General features: G+C 50.1%; 2 protein-coding genes across 3 annotated transcripts in view; one reads left to right on the plus strand and one right to left on the minus strand.

The window, feature by feature from the left end:
• The window catches only part of LOC144322134 (uncharacterized), a 162,846-nt gene that overhangs the window by 3,358 nt on the left and 141,581 nt on the right, over window positions 1–17,907 (plus strand). The gene's annotated exons all lie outside the window — the stretch shown is intronic.
• Window positions 881–14,063, minus strand: CXCL14 (C-X-C motif chemokine ligand 14). 2 transcript variants are annotated; one of them, XM_077911746.1, is made up of 4 exons: window positions 13,809–14,063; window positions 13,537–13,642; window positions 9,696–9,809; window positions 881–1,733 (listed from the first exon to the last, which is right to left on the minus strand). In XM_077911746.1, the coding sequence occupies exons 1-4, from the start codon at window positions 13,870–13,872 to the stop codon at window positions 1,613–1,615; spliced, it is 405 nt and encodes a 134-aa protein (XP_077767872.1). In that variant the 5' UTR covers window positions 13,873–14,063; the 3' UTR covers window positions 881–1,612. The 2 variants fall into 2 exon arrangements, with proteins under 2 accessions (XP_077767872.1, XP_077767871.1); XM_077911745.1 differs by lacking the exon at window positions 881–1,733 and adding an exon at window positions 5,936–7,132 and having other exon boundaries at window positions 13,809–14,002.

Below are 17,907 nucleotides of genomic sequence, written 5' to 3' on the forward strand. Positions count from 1 at the left end.
AGTTGGAGGGGAGATGTGTTCTGAACTGATGTGGTGGGAGGGACTGCACCTTCAGGTCTGCAGGGTTTCCTCAATCTTCCTGATGGGCTTCAGCCCTCCCCAGGATCCCTGAATCAGAAGGATCGGAATAAGATGTCCAAGGCCTATATCCCATTACCTACTCCTCTGGAGTAGCTAATCCCCCACTTAGTGTATGCCAACCAAATTGTCAAGGAGTGATTTTCCTCAGTCCTCTGGGAAGTACAGCTGCTTGGCTGATTTGCCTCTCTGAAACCAGAATCTGATCCTCCCAATTGTCTGGGAGTCTCATGTGAATAGACACAGAGAGGAGGATAGGGGTTTTGATTTGTGTCTTCATTGAACAGATGGGTCTCCAGAGTACTGTGTGCCTGCTTCCCACTGAACAGTCTGTGGACACAGGCTCCAATTTTTATTTAGCACAGAAAGCAGGCCAGGGTGGAACAGGAGGAAATGGGAGATTGTCCAGGAAGATCCTATAGGGTGCTCTTTAGGGTTAAAGAGGCACCATTACTTCCAAAGGGCCCACACTTGCTTAGGAGTAGGTTTCTCAAGGGGTAAACTGACTAAACATTTCTCAGATAACCACATAATTCCCTACCCTACGTGCTCTCCTGCCAAGCCCTGTAAGTAGAGCAATCACAATTTATCAGTCACACCAGTCTCTCTTTTAAGAGAGAGAAAGGAAACACTCTTCATAATTACACTGGGACAGCCATTATACACTGGGCTTGTCCCAGGAAAACTGGGATATATGGTCACCCTACCTGGAAGTGTCCAAAGATTTAACACTGCCCAAGACCATCTATAAAATGGGACTATTAACAGAATTTGTTGAGAAAGCAGTCAATAAATATTATGATGGTGTTTACAGTTTTTAAATTTATTTATGATAGTCATACAGAGAGAGAGAGGCAGAGACATAGGCAGAGGGAGAAGCAGGCTCCATGCACCGGGAGCCTGACGTGGGATTCGATCCCAGGTCTCCAGGATCGCGCCCTGGGCCAAAGGCAGGCGCCAAACCGCTGTGCCACCCAGGGATCCCTACAGTTTTTATTAAACTTTGTTGCCCCTCAAAGTGTGGGGAATCAGAAGGGTTGATATCTTAGCAGCTATCAAGGAATTGATTGTTATTCTTTCTCTCATCAGTCTCTCGGTTTATAATTTTTTTTGACTGTACTAATGGAAGTACTTAACTCCAATCTGTCTTTGCAGACCATTATTTCAAGAGGACAAAAGCCTTTGTAATTTAGAAATGATTCTTGTTTGAGGGCTGCCTTTAACAAAACAATGGGCTGAAAGAAAGAGCCTGTTGCTTCACCTTCCCTTTTGCTCTGGGGAATAACTTTGAATATGAGATGAGAGTCTCATTTGCATCCAATTAGACATGCCTACTACTCATCCCACAATGTCAGCTCTCATTATGAAGTGGGGCTGATTTTTTCAAATCCAGCTTTGAATTAATTTTTTAAAACCCAAAATGGTTTCACCTTGTTTCTAGCTTAAGACGTTGTGTTGAATTGGATGCTGCCACAGTCCTCTTGCTTCTTCAAGATGTTTGGTGGTTGTGGGAGAAGTCTCTGGCTGCTGCTTCTCAAGCAGAATTTGTGTGTACCACACGTGGGTGCGAGTAGCGATTGCACAGTTGTTGGGCTCGCTTCGGTGGGTCAGCGGGGGAAGCCCCGAAGGAACACTTGGGGGTTGCAGTCTTCTGCCTCCAAAAGACAAATGAGGTACACTCAAGACAACCCTGGCCAAGGCTGGCTCTCTGTGTGGCCCGTGTTAACTGGATGATTAATCTCTATTCAGTGAACAGGAGTTAAGCCCCTGGTGAGGGCACAGCAGAGTCTCCTGTGGGCCAGGGTCAACAGCAACTGTGAAACAGCATCTCTGCCACACACAGCTGAGTTTGAATCCTGTGTCTGCCGCCTAGTAGCTTCGTGAATGTGGGCAGTGTATTCACCTCACTGAGCCCCGGTTTTCTTATCCATAAAGTGCAGCTGACGACAGAACCCCCTGCTATGGTTGTTAGCAGGATTCAGTGGGATAAGGTGCGTTAGGTCGTCAGCATGGGGTCTGGCTCACAGGCCACTCTGACTGGACCAGTTCACTGCTGTCACTGTTCTCACGCAGCCTCAGGCAACTTGGGGAGAGCCCTGGGCTGGGCGCACTCACTCTTTGCTGCCCTCTGGTGGCACATGTCAGAGTGGTCTGGCTGGGAGGAGGCTGGGAGAGGTTACCTTAAAAGTAAGAAAATTTGGGTTTTATTGCTTTCTCGATGACCCCTGAGAATATCTATTCAACTTTTCAAAAAGAGGAGGAGAGGAAAGTACCCTGAGATTCCTAAAAACAGGATGATGTCTTCCTTTATAGAAAGTTGCTCAGGAAAGCTGTGGTCAGCTTCCTTGCCCATGAGGTTGGGGAGGCTAGCCCCAGCCAGATGGCAGGCAAAGATAAAGGAGAGGAAGAGACATGCATGAAACGGGGGGTAGAGGTTGGAGCTATGGCTGGTTTCCCTGGACGTTTGTTCATCTAGGGCATGGCTGGTCTTCCGGATGCCCCTCTGAATTCCCTGAGCCTTCCCCACTTTTCCAGCAGTGGTGCTCCCTGTCTTTGCAGGTCTGTCTCATTGCCAGTGGACGCAGGAACCACAGGCCACATGAGAGCAAGGATGGTATCAGCACTTCCTATTGTTGCCTGACAACAACTTGCTATTTGCCATGAGTCCTCTCCAAGCTGAGAAAGGTCTTGGTCAGGGGTTGCTTCCTCCGAGCCTAGGTGAGGTACCTCTTTGGAGTGGCCCTGGAGCCTGCAGCACAGCTCCCTAGCATCGTGTGCTTAGACCGGTGGCCAATTACTGCTGAGTCTGTATCTCCCTCGTAGACTGGGAGTTTCTGGAGACATCATTCCTAGCAATTGGCACAGTATGCTACACATAGCGAAAGCTTCCTGATAAGACAGTGGCTGGGCAGATGAACAGTGGACTCTGCCCTTGAGGACAAGACAGTACTACACCAAGCCTTTGTTCCCCATGGTGCTCCATGCTTGGCACAGGCCTCTGTACGTAGTGATGGCTCAGTAAGTGGGTGCAGAGAGTGTGTTCTCAGGTGCTTCTTGGCACTAAGGTTAATTCACAGTGTTTGAGTACCTCACAAATACTGTCATAGGTTTTGGCAGATTTTTACAAACAAGTGTAAGAGATTGTCCCTGGCTTCTAAGAGCATAATCTTGTTAGATGTCTTAGTCAAAATAAAACTATTACATTGTAGTACCAGTTAAATAACTCAAGGCTGAGATGTGAGGTCCGGGTGGGTGTTAGAGTTGCTACCCGAGGTAGAGGGCTGGCTTCATAGTCTTGAGGCATGTGAGTTGCACAGACCCCTGTACTGAGGTTTGATGCTTTGCTCTTGCCATTTTGACATGGTTAGTTTTTGAATGAGGGCCCTGCATCTTTATTTTGCCCCAGGCCTTGTAGTTATGTAGCTGGTCCTGGGCCAAGATCCAAGCTGACCGGGCTCAGTGATAGAGGGTTTGGCTGGGCAGAGAAGATGAGCAGCAGAGCTAGGCCAGAGCTCTTCTAGGACATGGCCATCCGGGCATCAAGCCTGCATCAAGCCTGGTGCAGTGCTGTGGTCCTCTCAGGACGTGCCTTTTGGAATAGTGGGGCAGGGAAGGGTCAGAGGTGTGGCATTTGCATCCTAAAGCATACCCATCTGTGAGGAAGTGGTGACTCTGAAGATGAAGCCTACATGGGGGCTTGGGCTGCCTGTGTGCCCCTGCATGCCTCCCCAGACAGGCCTGGGACAGCCACTTGGAAAGATGGCCTGGCCTTGCTTTGCTGCAGTAGAATTACTGTCCCTTCTGGATTGTGGCGGATATACCCCTCATCCGGCTGCTGGGAAGCCCCGAGGAGAAAAATGACGAGCAGCAGCTCTGTAAGTGGGAAAGAGGGTATCTTCCCTGTAGCTGAGCATGGTTTCTGGCGCCAGAGGGTCCTCGTTTGGTGTTTAGTGAATTGTTGGGGCTAAGAGCCTATCCTTAGTGGTCCACCTAATACTTGCCTATTGGAGGACAGGGCCTAAGTCATACAGGAAGCATAGCCCAGTCTTCGTTCTCCAGGGATACACAGTCTCTGTAGGAGATGAAACATTTACACACACTCTCTCCTCCTTCTGCTCCCTGACAGACGGGGTCGAGAAGTCCACTTCTCCCCCTACTGACTGTGTCTCCTAAATGAATTTCTTAACTTGTCTGGGCACCTGCAGTACAGCATGGTTGGTAGGGTGGAGGTTGAGCATGCAGGGCAAGTGCCCAGGTCAGTGCCTGGCACACTGTAAGGGGGCGTTGTTACTGTTCCTAAGAATCCCTTCTGTGCCTTGGGAGGTCAGAGAACCCTGGGGGGACACATGGGCAAGCAGGGCTGGAGAGGAGGTGCTGGTCCTGGAACCACAGATGAGAATGAGAGAGCAAGGGGAGGACATGTGTGTGGTGAGCTTAGAATGAGCAGAAGGTGAAGGCTGAAACTCAGGGAGCAACACAGAGAACCCAGTGCCCCATGGCCCCATGCTCTCATGCCTTAGAGTTGTCAGGCTGGAGGTGTGTGTATGGGGGTCCTTCAGCCGACCTCCTTATAGTGACCCTCCCTTGTGAGGTCCCATGGTGTGCTGATCTGGGGCCAGGTAGGGTTCAGGGCTCCCAGGGAGAGAGGCCTGGCCTCTGGTCTCCCCCGCCTTGGTATGTGCCCTCCTACTGGGGCCCTCCTGCTCTGTTCTGTCGTTTAGTGTCTAGGCTTCCGTATCCAGTCTTCCTTCTTTCTCCATAATGAAGGGAAAGGTGGGACCAAGCCCCGGCATTCACAGTGGCCCTGGCCCACTCTGTCCTGCTCCTCTCAGCAGAAAGGCTGGCAGGCTCTGCTACTGGAGCAGTGTGATGAGTGACCTTGGGCAACTTTCTTAACCTCTCTGGTCCTCAGTTTCCTCAGGAATAAATTTGGTATAACTTGGCATTGCTAGGAGAGGAGGCCATGATGTAAAGGGTCTATTGCAGCATTCTGCTGAGGACATCCTAGGGCAGGGTACTTGCTATGTGTCCCTGTAAGTGTTGGCAGAGGCAACAGAGGTAAGTGCACATCAGGAAACCATCCTCAGAAGTGAAGTGCATGTGGGCACCTGACTTCTGGTCCCTGGTGTAGTGCATAAGAAGTGTGGACAGGTAGAGGCTGTCCCTTTAGTCAGTCCTGTGGAGTGTGGGGGACACAGGTGGGCACATAGAGGCCTATTTTAAGGCCTGGCTGACTTGAATACAGTGGGCTGTGGGGCTGTGGGTGGTTTGCGCAAAGTACGGAGTGGCCTGGTCTTGTGAATACTAAGGGTACTGACATTTACCAAGTGTTCATCATGCCCTATTATCCTGAGTGCCTTATGTGTATTGCCTCCTGCAGTCCCCAGAAGTGCATGAGGTATGTGTTCATCACCCTCATCTTGCAGAAGCTGAAAGAGAGCCTCAGTATTTCTGTGACTGTAACTCCCTGACAGCCTGGCTCCAGAGCCCCTCAGCCCCACAGCGGGTACTTTCCACCTCTCCCTGAACCCCACTGGTATCATGGCTGCCCTGGACTGTATAGATCTTGCCTGGTCCCCCATCTACTATCTTCCCTAAATGGGGACCCTAGTGTAACCCTTTAGTTCCATATGTATGGACCTGGTTATTCTGATGAACCAGCCCTGGGACTTTAAGACCTCGCGTTCTGGCTGTAGGACTGTAATGGCATTCCACAAAGGTGACGATATTAACAGGTATTTGGGAAACACCAGTTTTCCTTCCTTTCCACTGCATTGGTCCCTGTTTATTTACAATGCGGTAAACATTTGATTGTTATTCTGGCCTCACTGAATAGAAAAAAGTCAGTAGTCTAGAATTTGGTACATTTCAAATATATTTTATTACTTTTCTTTTTGTCTTAGAAAGAATATGAAACCTGCATGCAACGCTAATGGTTTCTGACATGTGCGTAGCATATGACACAGCAGTACAACGAGGCATATACTGAAGGGGCAGTGTGTGGAGGGGGCTTTCTTCAGAGTATATTTACAAAGGAAAGGGCATGTGGTCATCTCAGCTTTCAAAGAGGACTGCGCTATTTAACATTGAATTACACGGGGGAATCGCAGATAGAATGCTTCTTCTGTACTGCCTATTCTGTTGCAAGGAGAGAAAGAGACATGCTTTGAAGGTTCTCCATCATCAATAGAAGGTGTGTCTGTAGCTGTGGGATTGTGCATGTATCGGTTTTCTTGTATTTCTTGTATTAGGTTTTCTTGTAAGGTTTTGCTAACAGTGTTGGGAACTTCACGTGCTTCCAGAGCATTAAATACTGAAGCAGTGAACCTTTCACAAGAAGAAGACCCAACCCCTTCCTTAAGGACCTTATGCTTTGCCATCCCAGAATCTTGGAAATGTTTCCTAGAGTATGCAAAAATAAACCAGGAGATGGGGGTGGGAATGAAGCACATTTCTCTGGCAGCCAACCTCAGGTTCCTCAAAGAACAGATGCCGAGAGATTGGCTTCTGCTTGCCCCATGACAGGGGCCACTGTGGAGTCCCCCTGAGGCTGTGACCAACCATGAGCCCAGGAGAGCCCGTGGCAGCTGTGCTGAGGCGCCAGGACCTCTGAGCGGAAGCTTCCTGCATTAGCAACGGAGCAATGCTGCTATGAAATGTTTCAACCAAGCTCTGTGTTCCTCCCAGGCGCTTATAAAGCTCAGATGTAGTGATGTCTGGACAAATACAAAAAAAGCCTTTTTTTTTTTTTTTTTTTTTTTTTTTTTTACAAAGGAAAGGCATGAGTTTCCCCCTTTTCGGTAAAAAGCAGTGTGTGATAAAGTCTGGAGCACAAGAGAGAAGGGTCTCACATCTGGAAGCCTTCCTTCCACACACAGCTATAAAATGTAAAAACTGACCCTTGGTAAAAAGTGCTTTGTAACAATATATAATTTGTGTCTTATGCCTGTGAGAAAGAAAAGGTTTGTTTTTTTATCTGCAGAGTCCTTTGCTTGTCTCCCAGCTGGTGTGAAGTTTTCCCATGTGGGATATTTCACCCTACTCTTCGTAGACCCTAGGAAGAGAAAATACCCGTGTAAGTGGCTCAGGATATGATGCAGGTGATCCACAGGACAGTGGCTAAACTGCTTCATCCTTGTCTTTAGGAGTGCCCCTTCCAGGAACGCCAGAGCTTGGGAGAAGCAGGGGTGGGAGTGGGGAACGTCTCAGAGGAGGTCATCGCATGGACCACAAAGCTTACCCAAATCTGGCTTTGTACATTCTCAACAGCTTCCACCTCTGCAACCCTCAAAGCCCTATGGAGCAGACCCTCTCTATATGTGAGAAAACTGAGGCACAAGGGACTTCAGATTTGCCCAATGAACACTGAATGTCAGTGGTGGTAATGAGGTCTGTCTCTAGCACAAGCAGGGATGCAACAGGGGAGGATAGGCACTCCCTCCTTCAATTTAGGATGGTATCTTTCTGTCTATTTTGCCCAGAGAATGCATGTCCTCCAGAAAAATGCTAGTTCTAGAAGCTCCTGACCAAAGATGAAGGATGGTAGTAGTTAGGCTGGCCTGGGGCTATCTCGTAGGCCTGTGGCTCAAGGTCACCTCCTCTAGTGGTTGTGGGGCCTGTGTGCATGCCCAAGCTGACCTTTCCCCCTCATCTTCCAGGCTGTCTCTCTTTAGTTAACTTAAATCCCTTCTCTTCTGCCCCATGGCTGTTCCAAAGCCATGCTTCATGCTCAGACAGCCAACTGATTCCTCTGCCTCATTCCTGATTTGAGTAAGACCACCTAATTGTGCTCTGATGCTGCTGCTGCTTCCCATGGCAGCTGGAAGCTCACAGCTCTGAGATATGGAGCTGCTAGTCTGGCTTCAAGGCCTGGGCTGCCTGGCTGGCTTCTCCTCCCTCTACGCTATGTTTATGATTCTCTTGCTGTCTCTACAAAGAGGATTTCCAGATAGTTCATTTCTTTCCATTGTACATTCATGGAGACATTTTCAACCTCTTATAGGGGGCATGGAGGGGGAGGGCAAGGGATTGCCCCCTTCCTCTCCCAGGATGGCTCAGCTTCCCTGGAAAGAAGGCAAGCTCATTTTAAAATGAAGTGATGGGAGGCCTGGTAACAGAGATGCTCTCATCATTGGAATTTGCAGAAATAAAAAGAGGAGAGTTCATTGTCCCAGGCCTGCCTCCACTTTATCAGAGCTATGGCCCAGGTGGAGAGCTGGGGGACAAAGTATGCAAAATGCCTGAGTGCCAGCAGTCTGGTGGAGATGTTCTCAACCGCTTCCATGGACTGGCCCTGAAGTTAGCCTCATTCCACTTTGATGACGCAGGGCCTGGAGACTGACAGTGGATAGGGCAGGTCCTGCTTTTGTCACATGAGCCACCTGTGCTGACCAGAAAGAGGGCTTCATTCCCATCAGATTTATAGAAAATAATCTCTCGCTCTCAACAGTTTCTATTTCAAGCAGCTGCAGACGAGGCAGTTTTGGAGGCAGGACAAAAGGCGCAGGTACTGGGGTTGGACCCAAGTGTCAGCTGTGGGAGAGCTGGTCATGGGCTGAGCTTAGAGTGGAAGAACTGCATGGGACCATGGGAGGGTGGTTCAGGCACCTGCTCTGTACAGGGTGAAGGTGACCCTGGGAGGCCTGGCTTCCTGCCCTGTGCTCCCTGGGAAGTCACTTCCCACCTCCACTTAGCCTTGGTTCCCCCCTCTGCAGGATGAGGTGCTGGCACCAGCACCTGAGGAAGTCCCCTCTGCGTGTGTACATGCACGCAGTTCCCCAGACATGCTATGTAGGTACAGGTGTAGACAGGCCCTGAGTGTATGAGGAGTAGCTGTGTTCTGGGACAGGTTCACCTGCATGCCATATGAGGAAACCAGAAACTCACCAGACACAGGACCCCAGGAGATTAGAAATGGAAAGTCACCTTCTTATTATGGGGACACAGAACCCAGAGAAGACAGGGATCTGGTTCACAGCTCTGGTCATCTCATCACTACTGCCCTCCCAGATTAAGCATGGCTCTGATTTTATTTATTTATTTATTTAGTATGTATGTATGTATGTATTTTTATGGCTCTGATTTTAAAGGGTCAAGCCCAAGGTCCCTCCCTGCATCTGCATAGGAAGGAGTCTATCAGCTTTGTCATGAGCACCTGGAGGGGAGGGAGTATTGTTGGCAGGGCACTGTTCTCACCATCTTGTGTTGTACCCAGTGTTACAGTTAACTAATACCATTACTTGCCATGTTTTACTTACACAGGAATCACAGAGAGCCATACCAGGTGCTTGCTCATTCATTTGACAGAGGGAAACTGGGGATCTGAGAATTTAAGTTACTTTAAAAAGAAGAGGAATTAAGACTACAACTTAAAAAGTTAACATGGTGCAAACTTTAGTTCACAAAGGGATACATTTTTGATGCTTAGAATTGTCCAAGAGAGCAATAGCCTTTGTGAAATTGTGAATGGGGTTCTGCAAGCCGGGTTAGGTATCTGCTTGCTATGGCTACTGTGGGGGTGTTCACCTATCAGATAGGGGTTCAATGAGCTAGATGGGAGTCTAGGATCTGGAGCTGGTGGGAAGGTGGGAAGGAAGGTGTGAGGAGGTGGGGCATACCTGCGCTTCTCGTTCCAGGCGTTGTACCACTTGATGAACCGCTTGGTGCTCTGCAGCTTGGGGTGTAGGCAGTGCTCCTGACCCCGGTACCTGGACACGCTCTTGGTGGTGATGCTGAAATGAAGCAGCATGAGGTGGAGGATTGAGAAACTTGAATGACAGGCTTGGTGTGGCCTGTGGGTGGTCCTGGTCTGTTCCAATCAGGACATGGAAAGACTGTGGCCTCCTCCTTCCTTTCAAGGGAGTGTGTCCATGTCCTCACTGCCTGGCTGGCTCTTTGGAATTTTCTGGGTGTCCCCTTAATCTCTGATTTCACATTAGGGGCTAACCCTGTATGGAGTTATTGGCTTTCACTTTTCCCCTGGTACCTTAGAGTCTGGGATACTCTCCCTACCCTTGTCCCTACCCCCATGAGGCTACTGTTAACAGGGAGAACAAAGCTCAGGGGATTCTTCCAGCTGCTCTGAGAGGTGGAGAGGGCTAATGACAGCAAGGTGCACATGCTGAGACCTCTTTCCTTGGATGCAAGGAGCTCAAGACAGGACAGACATGCTTTGCGCATGTGGTGGTCTCTGACCTTTCAAACCCCAGTTCCACTTTATCTTCTGAAGACTGTCCCATGGTTAGGCATTGTGGATCTTGAAGTTAAGTCTTGCTGGCCTTGAAACCCATTTTTATTCCTGAGCATGAAGTCCCAGTTTGTCTCAGCCTCCAGCAAGAAAATAAGGCCTCCCTTCAGGCCTCTTGTCAGCCAGTGTCCCAATCCAGTGGAGGCCTTAGCCATGTGGCAGAGAAGCAGGTGGCATTCACTGTATAGAGTATAAGGCCTGGGTGTGAATCCCAGACCTGTCTGTGGACCTTGGTTAATCTCTCTTAATGATTTTGCCCATTTGTAAAATGGGTCTAATAATAGGACCTACCTCTTAGGGTTATTGGGTGATTAGAGGATTTAATCTATGCAGAATGCTTAGCACCTGGTAGATGCACAGTGAAGAGTGTCACTGTAATGACAATACTGTCATTAGTATTTGTCATGGAAGATGGGGTGGCTGAGGAGAAAGAGAAGCCTTAGTGTAAGAGCTACAACCTGGCCGGGGGTGCAGGACTGCTGCTCAAAACTGCTAGGCCCCTCTCAGCCAGGGCTGGGTCAAGGCAGCAGGATTTAGGAGGAAGCTTCTGGATGGGGGAGGAAGGGTGGTGTTTTAGAATGAGAGACCACCTAGGGGACCTGAAAAACTGGAAGGTGAGAGGGGGCCCCTCCATGAGAGGTCATAGCACAAGCAAGGGATGATGGTGGACTAGGCGCTGGGGAATGAGCTGAGGGCCAAAGAGGGGTAGCTGGAGGCTAGGATGGGAAGAGCAAGAAGGGAAGGAGAGAGGTTAGCTAGGGCCCTGTAGGTTCCTAAAGATAAAGTGTCACAGGGCACATGAGCCATATTCTAGATGGGAGTAGGGCCTCTATGAACTGAGTCTACCAGTTGACAGGGAAGAAAAAAATCAAATCTTGCCACCAGTATGGAGATAGGAAATTTGGGGGCAACTTGTTCTCTTCCTTCTCTGTGCTCTAAATTTCAAGGCCCCCACCACAGCCTCAGCTTCCTAGAGCAGGAGTAGTTCTGCTAATGCCTATGGACTGGGCTCTGCCTTCAGTGGTCCTCCCTGAGACCAGTTGCTCCCGTGGTCCTGTCCCTTCTTCTCAGTCTCAAGCATGGGCCAGGCTTCAGGGGGGAGTGTGCTCAAACTCCTTCCTGTGGTACCTGGTTGCTCTGTGGGAATTTACCCCTCTGCTCTCTCTGCCTACACTGCCGGTTTTGCACATGGAATGGAAGGATTTGGTGAAGCCTGATGAAAATCCATTCCTCAGTTAGATCACTGTATAGGCTGAGGATCCACAGTCCTGAAGGGAGGGACAACACGGGAGGACACTCAACCGGCCCACCACAGTCCTCACATGCTTGTCACAAAACTAGGACTGTGAAAATTGGTTATAGGGTGAAGACATTAGGGTTTCTGTTCCCAGCAATTACTCAGAAATTCTGGGTCCTGCGTCCCCTCTCCTCAGCGGTTCTGGGTGCCGAGGGTTTTGGCAAGAGCTCAGTGGACACAGGATACAAATTGCCCTTTATAAAATTTGGAGTCTTCTGGTGCAAGAACTCCCACTTGCAAAGCAGACTGCCCTCCCCACCCCACCCCACCCCCAGCCTCATCAGAGATTTCTGGGTGACTCAGGGTGAGCTGGAAAACTTGCTTTTGTTCAGCTTTTGTGGCTGAAAACCTGCTTTGGCAAAAAGTGCTGGCCCCTTGTCTAGAGACTCTTAGCTTGAGACAGGAGAGGACGTTTAGACTTTCAGGGATGGGGGACCTGGGTGTGGATGAACGTTTAGGAGATGCTTACTGTGTTTGGACCTCCAGAGGCCCCTGCAAGTTTTCACAGGGCTGCGTAACTCTTGCACCTGCCCACTGCTGTCAGTTTCTTCTCAATTCTGACAAGTTTAGCCAGGAAAAAGTAAGCTTGTTTATTGAGGGTTCTGTCTTTTGAGATGGCTCTGCATCCCATACCCTGCTTCTCTTTCCCTGCAAGGTCTTGGCACCTCGTCTTGGGGTGGTTTTCAGCACTTAGAGGAGTGCAGACTTAATTTGCGGTGCCCCTGCCATCTTCAGCCCCCACGCTGGGAACCAAGGGGTCTTGTAGCTCCTCCCTCAGCTTGTGGGAACTCTGGCCCTCACCAAAAAGGAGTTTCCAGCAGGTCTTCTGGGCTTGAGTTTGCAAGGCAGGGGGGCAAGGACAGGAGGTTAATTTAGGTGCCTGGGCAGGAAGACAGTGGGGTTCAGCTCAAGCCTCATGGCTTTGCAAATTCCCTTAACTTCATCCTGACTCTGTAGCCCCCAGGTGGCAGTGGGGGGTGGGAACTGCCTTTGCATGCACTCTTGTGGAGGCCTTTGGGCCAGCCGGTCCAGCAGACAGAAAGTACTTGCCCAGACTGAGAATAAAGTGTGTCCTGTTGCTGGGGGAGGGGAAGAGGGGCCAATGGTCCATGGCAGATATTTGGTAGCTGCTTTGCCAAGGGCTTCTTTCCTGGCCAAGTGCGTATTGATGGGGAAACAGTGGTGCTGGACTCAAGTGGTTAATTGGGAAGGCAGAGGAGCAAGGAAACTCAGTGTTCTCTCACTCTGCCCCAGTTTTTAAAATATTCCTCGCATCCCCACCAAGCAGGGCTCCAGCTGCATGGCACGTTAACCCCAGCAGAACACTTTGCACAGCACTGCTCGGCTCAAGGACCCACAAACCAGTGGTGGAAGATGGAGGATCAGTCTCAAAATGAAATCTCTAGGAGCCAAAAATGGGCCCTCTGTGGTCCCCTGATCCAAAAAAGGCTCTGAAAGGAGGGTCTGAGGACTTAGACATTTGTTCTAATTCTCTCTCCAATAACAGGAAGGCAGCACGTGTGCCTCCCGGTTTGGGTACAGATTCTAGTTCTGGGTGTGTTTTGAGTGCCTTCGGTTTGGAAGTTCTAAAGTTGGCACAACGGAAGCCATTTACCCCTTGACCACCCCAGAAAGGTGGGCAGTGCAAGCAGCTAGGCTGCCCATTTGAATCTTAGCAAGGGTGAACCCCAAGAGGCTGTTTCCAGAGCACGGGACAGTGACCCTCCTTCCAAACTCTTTCAGACTGTCGCGCCAGCGTCCCAAGGACTCGCTGGGCAATTACAAAGGCTGGTCCAAGGCCTTGCCAGAGGCACAGAGGAATGTTTGTTAGCCCGCCCGATCCAGCCCCATGCTGCGCCCCAGCACCGGGTTAAGAGCAGCGCGCACACGCTCACGGTGAGGAGCCAGAACTCACATAACCATCTTCTCCTCGCAGTGCGGGTACTTTGGCTTCATTTCCAGCTTCTTCACGTCGCTGTAGCGAATCTTGGGCCCCTTTCGGGAGCACTTGCACTTGGATCCTGCGAGAGAGAGCGCAGGGTGCCGTTCAACTGCGGGCGGGGTCTCCTGTCCCCGACCTCACCCAGACCCTCCAGGGTCCCAGGAAGCCCAGCCGTTGGCGCCTGGGTGCCCCGGGACCGGACGGCACGGCACGGCACGGCAACGAGGGACCTCCCGGGCACTCACCGTCCACGCGTGCGGCGCAGAGCGCCAGGAGCAGCAGGAGCAGCGCGGCTGGCAGGAGCCTCATGCTGGCCGGAGGGGCGCGGCGCGGAGCAGGGACTGGGGAGGGCGCCGGCCGCTCGGCTCGGCTCGGCTCGGCTCTGTGTGCCCGGAGCGCGCCTCCCGGCTCCGCTCGCTCCCGCTGCGCCGTCGGTGGTGCCGGGGCTGCCGCGCCGCGCTCTGCGCTCCGCTCCGCGCTCTCCGCAGCCTCCCTCCGCCCGCCGGGCCTCTTTTAAATCCGCGCCTGCCCTCGCCGCGGCGAGCTCATTAATATGCAGAACCACTCGGTGACTCACTGAGATTTCTCAACGAGGTGGGGGGAGGAGACCTTCCCCGCCCCGGGACCGTGGTCGCAGCGGCGCTCGGCCGGAGCCACGCGCGCACACGCAAGCTCACACCCGCTGCCCTCTCACTTCCACACACACTTGCACACCCAGACTCCAGCCCGCGCACACCGCTGGTGCCCGGGCTGAACCCGAACACTTGGGAGGCTGCTTAAGGGCACTGCTTTTCGTCTTCGCGTGGTTCCTTCTGGCCAGACGGGCTTGCTGTCCCGAGCCGCGGAGGGACCCAGGCCCGTGGCCCAGATCTCCTGAGAACAGAAAGGGTTTTGGAGCAGGTGCCAGGTGTGGTTGCCAGCAGGCCTGACTCGGAGGGCGTGAGTTGCCCTTGCTGGGCCAGCGGCCTTGGTGGCCGCAGCACAAGGCCAGGTCTGCAGGGAGGTTGCCTCTGCTGTATGGCAGCAAAGCTATTGCCTGTGGTCCCCGGGGCTGCCTCAAAAGGTGTGTGAGGGAGATTTGGTCACTCTGAGAGGAAGGCTTCTTAAAGTGGTTTGTGGCTGTGGGAGCTGTCTGCTGAATGGGGAGAACAGCCAGGGGTTCCTCGCTGTCATACCGTTCTCTAAAGCCTCTGCCCAGTAGGGAAAGGTGGCAATGGTAACCATCTGGACAAAGTCCGTATTCCACACATATGCCAAGCTCTGTGGTATAGTGGTGTGGGCCAAGGCATGGCAATAGAAATTCCTGCTCCATTACTACTCTGAGCCTTCATTTTGTTTTCTGTAAGGCAGGAGTGTCACAGTGCCCGCCCGTCATAGGGCGGCTGTGAGAACTATATGTAAGATCAGACATGTAAAGTGTTCAGCAGGCTGCCTGACCCATAATTGGTGCCCAGGAAATATTACTCATTGGTATCGTTATAGTATGTATTTTGATATATATTATTTTGATTTTTATAAATCGTCTTTCAAGTTGGTGTTTATTTATTTATTTATTTATTTATTATTTATGATAGTCACACAGAGAAAGAGAGAGAGAGAGAGAGGCGGAGACACAGGCAGAGGGAGAATCAGGCTCCATGCACCGGGAGCCCGACGTGGGATTCGATCCCGGGTCTCCAGGATCGCGCCCTGGGCCAAAGGCAGGCGCTAAACCACTGCACCACCCAGGGATCCCCCAAGTTGGTGTTTTAATTCTTTATTTGATGATCGTGGAAACAGACTCAGAAGAAATAACTTGCTTGAGATCATGTGGCCAGGAAGCCGGTGGTTAGGCCAGGAGGGGCCCTGGTGTCTATGGGTGCAGAACTGGGGCTCCAGTCTCTGGGCTGTCCTGCCTCCCTCAGGCACTTGGTGAGGTGCTTCCTTCTTAGACCCAGCGACAGGGGATGGTGTGTCTCGGGCTCCAAGGGTCCCTGGGCTTGGCTCCCAGGCCAGAGCTGAAGCCAGGGCAGAAGCTGCCAGGTTATTCTAGCTAGCAAAGCTCTGTGCTGTCAGCCTGATAACTCTCTGGGGGTACAGATACCCAGAGAGGGTCCTGGGTGGATGGGGAGGGCAGGCTGCTAGGGGCAGAGTAGGAAAATGTGTATTGTCTCTTCCTAGTTTGAGACCTTGGCTGCCTTGAGAGGGTGCTTGGCCACGAAGAGCCTGTAGAACTTGATCTGGCTTCAGGCCATTTCCTGAGTCCTATGCATGTAGTCGTATCAATATGTAAACTAATGTCAACAGCTGGACATTTGGGTTTATGCAGATGAGTGCAATGAAGTGATTTTTGACATTAACATTAATTACAAAACTTTTTAATCTTTTGAAGTTTTTTTCTTAGTACAAAACCAAAACATTTGTTACAGAACTATCAGAAAACATAAGCAGAAGAAAACATAAAAAAACACACCTCCATCCACTCAGAGGTCTACACCAAGATGCTAACAGTGTTATCTTTTTAAACCCTTTTGTCTTTGCTTGCATGCATTTGCACAAATGTGACCAGTGTGTGTGTGTCCTGTTTAATAACCCACTTGTTTTACCTATCATTGTATCATCAGCATTCTCCCATGTGACTGGTTTTGCTTCTCCAGTCTCTCTTTTAATAGTGTTATATGAGGGGTGCCTGGGTGGCTCAGTTGGTTAAGCGTCTGCCTTCAGCTTAGGTCATGATCCTGGGATCCTGGGATCGAGCCCCGTGTTGAGCTCTCTGCTTTGTGGGAGCCTGCTTCTCCTTCTGCCCCTCTTCTCCTGCTTGTGTGCTCTCTCTCTCTGTCAAATAAACAAATAAAATATTTTTTTAAAAATAGCATCATATGAGGTCATAGAGCATTGTGCCTGAGAGCTTGGTGTCTCTATGTCAGACTGCCTGGATGTGAATCCTACTACTAGCTGTGTGATCTGGGGCAAATGACTTAACTGTTTTTGATACTGATTTTCTAATCTGTGAGATGGCAATAATAATGATAGCTACAGCTTAGGGTGAATTAAATGAGGTGGTACCTTTAAAGCTTTTAATATGGTCCTGTCACAGAGTAAGTGCTCAATAAGTTCTGTGTATTGTTCATATTTTGGATGCAGCATATTTCATTGTACAGATGTGACATAATTACTTTTAAGTAATTACTCTCTGCTAGACATGTCAATTGTTTTCCACCATATTATCTCAGAAGCAATGCTGCGAGGCAGATATTCTTGTAACTTAATTTTGGGGTAGCCCTTTAAAAATTGATCATGTCTCAGAATCACTGGGCCATGGGTCATGCCTATTTTAAGGCTTTTAATACAAGTTGCTCTTCAAAAACTAAAATGCATTTTATTCTGCAAAAAATTTCTTACCTTACAAAGCTTTCTCAGAGCATATGGAATAGATTTTTTTTTTTTAATTAACAGTGCTGATTAGTTAAGTGGGATCTAAGAGCATCAGGGATCACAGGCACTGAGCTTTTGTAGGAAAAAGTGGTTGGCCCTAAAAATATGGGCCAATTTCCCAACTTCCAGGGCCAGACCAGAAGTCATACAGTCCAAAGTATCATCCCTAGTTGTATTCTTTAGTCTATGTATGCTCATCTTTGAAACCGAAATATAGCAATGTGTGTTTTTTTTTTAAAGATTTATTTATTTGAGAGAACAAGAGAGCATACACACGATGCATGCTGTGGGGAAGGGGAGAGGGAGAGTCTTAAGCAGACTCTGCACTGAGTATGGGGCCCAATGCAGGGCTGGATCTCAAGACCCTGAGATCATGTTGTGAGCTAAAACCAAGAGTCAGATGCTTAGCCAAATGTGCCAGTGGGACGCTTGGGTGGTTTAGTGGTTGAGCGTCTGCCTTCAACTCAGGGCGTGATCCCAGAGACCGGAGATGGAGTCCCACATCAGGCTCCCTGCATGAAGCCTGCTTCTCTCTCTGCTTGTGTCTCTGCTTCTCTCTCTCTGTGTCTCTCATGAATAAATAAATAAAATCTTAAAAACAAAAAAACAAAAAAACAAATGTGTCACCCAGGTGCCCCCAAATACAACCGTGTGTTTTTGTAAGCAGAGCTCACTCCTATTTGTGTGAGCTCTTCCAGGGTCACTGGTATAGAAGAGGATGAGGGCTTCCTGCTGCCAGCCTGTCTGTGGATGATGCTGCTCAACTGGGAGAGAGAGGATGTCTTGACCTTTGACTTGCCTTTAGGGTGTAGATTCTCTACTGAGCTCATGTTGGGGGGGAGGGGTCTTTGGGCAGGTGGATGAGGCAGGGTGAGGTGGATATAAGTAAGGGAGTTTTGTGCACAGCAGCACTGCCTAATTGAAGGGGAT

Source organism: Canis aureus, chromosome 10, assembly GCF_053574225.1.
Source record: "Canis aureus isolate CA01 chromosome 10, VMU_Caureus_v.1.0, whole genome shotgun sequence".
Lineage (NCBI taxonomy): Eukaryota > Metazoa > Chordata > Mammalia > Carnivora > Canidae > Canis > Canis aureus.